General features: G+C 43.6%; 1 protein-coding gene across 1 annotated transcript; it reads right to left on the bottom strand. All coding sequences in view use genetic code 11, as the record gives it.

Moving 5' to 3' along the window:
- Positions 1-358: 358 nt before the first annotated feature.
- On the bottom strand, positions 359-2,753 carry EGR_04881 (hypothetical protein; the record flags this gene model as incomplete). The annotated part of the gene is made up of 5 exons (XM_024494130.1): positions 359-404; positions 708-951; positions 2,319-2,442; positions 2,483-2,566; positions 2,664-2,753. 5 exons carry the CDS (start codon positions 2,751-2,753, stop codon positions 359-361), a joined length of 588 nt encoding a protein of 195 aa, XP_024351519.1.
- Between the last annotated feature and the right edge of the window lie 3,247 nt (positions 2,754-6,000).

The raw sequence follows: 6,000 nt of genomic DNA, 5'->3' as shown, positions 1-6,000 counted from the left end.
GTCTGTAAGATGGCAGAGGAAGAAGTAGAACTGGTAAGGAATCTGGTTAAATACCCGTCGTGATGGGCGCAGTCAGGCTTACCACTTTTGGTGGGACAGGAACTGCCAAAGTAATATGCACTTAAGGCAAAGTTGGGCAAAAGTACACAGAAGTTGATGGAATGTTTTGCTTCATGTTTGTGGCATGGATAAAGTGCAACTGAAAAACAAAAGCTCCTGTGTTGAAGGTGACGCGCTTTCCTTCCCCGTTCGAGGGACTATGCCATTTACAGACAGTTGACCGCATGGAGTACAAAGTGTCAAAGAAGTACAAACACTAGTGCCTTCACATGGATTTCAAAATAATCGCTAAAATTCATTAGATTCTAAAGTTGAGTAAGGATGGTGAACAAGGAAACTCAGTCCTAAGGTGAAAATTTAGAAAAGAAAATAACAAAAAATTCATACTTGCAACTGATGACACCGACGACTTTACTAGGCTTTAAAATATCCTCTAGATCCTAACAATAACCTAATGTTCGGATCTAGTTCGATACAGCTTTATCATCACCCAATTGTCCATTTCAAAGTACCTACCCATGTGAGTCAAAGTGACCCCAAACAAAAGACGCAGGATATAATTGTACCCATGTAACAAAGGGACGAAATAAGTAGCCGAGAGCCAGTATAAACTCATCAAGAGGCAGCATGTCAATGCAAGGACATACTTAGCTTCTTCGACATTCTGCCCCGGGAAGATGAAAATCCGGCGCACAACTAGCTGTTCCTCCCCCGCCTCTGAAGTCATCGTCCCCGGATCAGTGAGAGTGGCGCTTCCGATTGTGGAAGGGGGTGCAGAGGTATCCCCCTCAAACCCTGCCGCCCCTATCGCGTCCACCTCGTGTGCGGAGGCAGCGAGGAATGTGAGGCCCCGGTAGCAGAGGCGGAAGTAGCCCGGCTCCTCGTCTGGCACTAAGATAGGAAGAAAAGCGACCAACTTACTGCTGGGAAAACGTCAAGATTTTAATAAGAACGGAATGGAGCATTATTCGTAAACGATTAAAAAAGGAGGCAGGAAAAGAGGATAAAAAGGTTTGATGTGAAGGAGATAGAAGTAATCAGCCCCTTCATATGGAAATGTAGTCGGAAGACATGGAATCGAACTACCACCAGGTCGGAATAGGGCACCTGCAACCTAGCTGAAAGTAACTCGGGCAGCAACTGCAAGAGTACTTCCAGTCTTTCCCAATTCAACTACCCTTCAGAGCTCATTCAGATAGGGTAGTCACCCACTCTTCGAACTTCTTACCCCTTTAGCACGTTGATAATGGACCCGCTTCTACTTTTGTCTGCATCTTCAAAAACAATTAGGGCGCTACAACTGAGGCAGCATCAGAAGAACTCAGTTTGAAGGAGCAACAACCCCGACTTCACTATCAAAATGCTCCATTTAAATGTCATAGAAGGCATCTACTGTTGATGGCTAAACATACTACGACTCAAGAATAGAAAGGGAGCTACTGAAATCATCCCAACTTTCGGCCTTACAAGATAACTACGAGTGAATTAAAGCCGCTCAAAAGGTCGACTCGGCAAAACCAAAAATATGAGAACAAAGCAGTTAGGTGACTAAGTAGGTCTGGGGGCGACATTAAAGTACCGATGGATTGTAAACAAAAGATAGTCCCGTAAAAGCTTTGTTGAGCACTTTAATAGAATTTTGCCATTGGGCAACTATTCCTGCGAAGCGATTGGCATACGAGGTGGACCGGCCGTACAAGAGTAGTGGGTCCCGCAACGAAGTTCATACACTGAACCATCATTAGATTCATAAGTTCGTTCAAGAAGATGGTCATCGCATGATTTTTGTTTCTGCCTTAAAATAGTCTTATAAATCCAAACATCTCGCAGTGGCCAAGGCGAAAGAGTGACATAGAACGGAGGGCGCCAAGAACGACACCCAAAAGACGGGTAGTAACACAGTAGTGACCTCATTAAATTTATCAACTAGCTCTGATGACGTCATTCCACATGTCCAGTTTACGACTGCAGTAACATTGTTCACAAAAAGCACACCTTATGGTGTCATTAGAGTTTATATAAGGTGAATATTGCTGCCAAAAAGACGTGAAACAGAAGGCGCCGTCGTTACATCATAACAGGTCAAAGTAGAGCTGTTCTGACATAACACTGGCACTATTACATCCATCACCAAAAAAAAGGTAATCTGTGCGTTAGGCCCCAAAAAGACATCAAACCTTGTCTAAAATAGTCCCCTAATGTCCAACTAGAAACCCACACAACGATACAAGTGCAATCGTAACCACTTATGAACATACGAAATTGCTTGGTGGATCCAAAAACGTTAATGATAGTTGCAAGGGTTGGTGCCTGAGCAGAAGTATTGACATGTTGAGACAAATATCGCAGCGATATTTTGGAGAGGTCAGTGATCTCAATCAGCTAATGGGAAAAAACAACGTTAATAGTCTGTTAAGCAAACCTTAAGCCTCTGCCACCTGGGATCAAAATGCAACTTTAGACCATCATTAGTTAGATGGAGAAGTATATCGGAATCGAAGGGTGACTAAAAAAGTAGTAAGCGTAAATTACTTTACCTTTTCGGAGTACCAAACATCTACGTTAGAAATTATTCCCTCAAGCCTTTTAAAAATTTCGATAACTTGGTGAATTGGCATTCCGAGAAACAGTTCCCATGTGCTGCAACGTAGCGCAAGCTCAGGCACAATCTCCGCCTCTATCATATTTGCCATAAATCCTATTTCAGGGGCAAATTCGAACCAGCCTCCGCGTGGGGCAATATAAACAAACATGTGGCAAAACTGTGAGCTGCGAAACAAATTAGGGCCAGTCACGCCATGAATTTAACCTTAGGATTAAATCTACAAAATAACTTGATTTTACAAACCTGAAAACCACCATGCAAATACTCGTCTAGTTAGGTCTCACGCACTTGGGTAAGATTCTTTTTGTTTATTTAAAGGATTTTTCGCTCATTTATATTTTAAAAGTTTTACACTTAAACCTTAATATTTTTGTTCTTATAAGCTTTTCGAATCATGCGATTTTTCTACTAATCGGGCTGAAGCCTGTGTAAAGCAGATTAAATTCCAGTGGTACCATTACATTTAATGATGCAGGAAATTGATTTGAGTGAAAAACTTACATTACTATAAGTATGTTGTACTTAGATTTTGTTTAGCACTTGAGGCCGCTTTCTGATGTCAATGTTTTCCTAATTTACCGATGTTTATTCTAGAAAATAGACCCCTTTATGAAATAACTTGCAATGTCCGATTGAGAAAGCTCTGTAGTCTATACAGGTTGTACCACCTTTCCGCAATTCGCGACACTGTACTGATGGCAGTGGTGAGAACCTATCCTTGTTTCTGCTACTGATTAGCAGACGATCAATTCACAGAAGACAAGCATCCGCTGAAGATGGCTGAATCTGAAATGACTTCCATTAACAGGGTTAAAATGCTAATAATCACAAGTCTCTCCTCTCCAAGAAGCCTACTACTATCTAAAACAATCTCAGCTTTGTACGATTTGAATGACCCTCTTATTTAGCTTTGTGCTGTACTTATGTGCAAACCTCGTTTCTTTAAAAAAGATACTTGTACAAGGCTTTACTAGTTAAGTGGGTCCCATGTGGTCCGGTGGACAGCAGTTAACTTAGAGAAAAGCAGAAAGGAGAAATGAATGTAGATTAGTAGCTTTTTTGATGCTTGGTCTAATATCGACTAGCCCAGCCTTTGGGCTATTATCCCTGCAAATGGCAAGTTGTGCACAAAACTCCCTCCTTGCAAGGCTGTCTTTGGTCTTGGGTGGCACAAGACCAAACCCTTTTTGTAAATATGACGCGACCCCTGATACATTCGAACCCTCAGGGTACTCCCTAAAATAAATTCGCCGTTCAACCAACATATGCATTCCAAGGGTTCAAAAGACGGATTCAAGATACTGTAGCGTCCTAGGTCTTCCTTAAAGCTAAACGCGCATCGCTAACATACGCAACGGCCTGGTGCGACCCTCTTGGACCGCAGGCCATGCTCTCATTTGAGGCGCAAAATCGGAGCCTAAAACGTCCGCGCGACCGTATCCAAGAGCGTCTTATCCGGCGCTCCCTTTGGTCAATCGCCTACATCGGCCAACACAACGGAGTCGATACTGTAGGAAGAAAACCGCCTACGAACCAACCCCGTCGGCAGTCAATTTTGCTTGCCAATAAGAAGATGTCTAATTCCAATGTCACTGATCTCCCTTGGCGATTCTACTGCCTCTGATATTCCATCTTGTTTATTAGCTGTACTGGGGGAAGGGAGAATGTGAAGACCATCTCGTACGTCCATCAATAGTCGTAAGAACACCGGCCTAAAAGCAGCCATTTCATAAAGTAGAGAGACTGAAATACTCTCGTGGGGATAGGTTTTGAGCGTGTTCATCCGTGTCGCGTTGTTCTGACCTCAGCGTTGCCCAGCTTTACATCTACCTAGATTCTGTCCACCTACCTAGCGGATAGATGGATGCGGGCATCGCTTATTCACTTAACTGACATCTTCCTACAGGTGCCGTAGAGACCTCCGTAACAAACTATTCCAGCTGGTTCATGGCTAGTGTCGATTCGGTTGTTAACAGCTTCACTGCCGATCACGGCACTGGGGTAGTTGTCAAAAGTGGACATCTTTCTCAACCATTCTATTTGGCGTCTTCATGGCTTCGCCCCTCCGCAGCCCATGCCCTTCTCCCGTCACAGCATTTATAACCCAGCCATAGGAATTAGAATAGTTGCCCTTTGGGATCGTGTTTGCCTTCCGCTGTCACCACTGTAGTGCCCTGAGTTCGCCATGAAGTCGTCAGAATGTGTCTTGCCGACGTACTGAAGGGTTGAGTGGACTACTGTCATGGCCCGCAGGCCTTGCGTACCAGCAGCAATACAAAGGCGGAGCCTTGAGCACCTTCGAGGCACCAATTTGTTTCAGTCTCTTCTTGTTAAGGAAAGTCAGGGTCAATGGTAGTTAATTCAAATTCTCATTTGATGGGGTTGAGGCCACTTTCGGTAGAACTGCATCCACTATGTTTGTAACCCATTTTTTAAACAATTATCTCATGGGCTGGAGAGAATAGTCTTGGAAATTGTCAAAAGGTAGTGTTTGTTTAAGTAACACTCTTTTACGCCGTTTACTGCATCCCGGTGAAGTTGGAAAGTTTTTTATTTAGTAAAATACTACGAAAGTAGTCTGTTAAGCGTCGCATTGGTGTTCACTCAGACTGCCGTTTGGGTGGGAAAATGTGCCTTGTTTTTCAAAAAATAAGCCCTACTAATGTCTTTACCTAAGGTTGCAGTAAAAATTCTCACCTATTTTACAAGCGAATGTTGCAGTGGAAAACCCTATTTCTGGGTGGCAGAACTCTCGTACCAAACCCCTGAAGGGGCAGGAGGCCAAGTCAGTAAGAAATCAGGATGACTATCCCCTAACCTAGGGCCTGGAAAACGACAGACCTGAGCGGAGTGCCCTACCTCCACATAAAAGCAAATCGCGGAGAACTGAAGGCCTAAATTCAGCTTCACTGACTGCTGGAACACGTGGTCATATGCATAACCCAACCTCCACCATCGTCATGTTATAGCTGTGGTAGATCCAAGTCGCCCGAGCTTTTTTGCAACTCTATTTTAAAAATGAGGCAAAAAAGAGGAAAAAGTCATTTAGTGTACCTCAAACACATGGGTCTTTGAAACCAGTCTTACGGTAAATGAGCTCCCCCACAGCTGAGGCTCAACCGACCTGCCATTTCCTGTCATAAACACGGGCTTTTGCTATCATCTGCATCGATTATGGTGGCATTAACTCCATTTATGTCCAAAATGCTCCCGTTAACGAAACGAGTGGGGCCAATTGACCCGCCTGACCTATTTCTAGACCTGCCACTTATACCCTAATGCGTGACCTTTAAAAAGGTCACTTCTGGTGCAATTTATCGCACTTTATGACCATC

The sequence above is a fragment of the Echinococcus granulosus genome (genome assembly GCF_000524195.1).
Source record: "Echinococcus granulosus chromosome Unknown EG_S00032, whole genome shotgun sequence".
Classification (NCBI taxonomy): domain Eukaryota; kingdom Metazoa; phylum Platyhelminthes; class Cestoda; order Cyclophyllidea; family Taeniidae; genus Echinococcus; species Echinococcus granulosus.
Note: the sequence above shows the minus strand (reverse complement) of the source record. Positions and strands in the feature narration are given on the sequence as shown.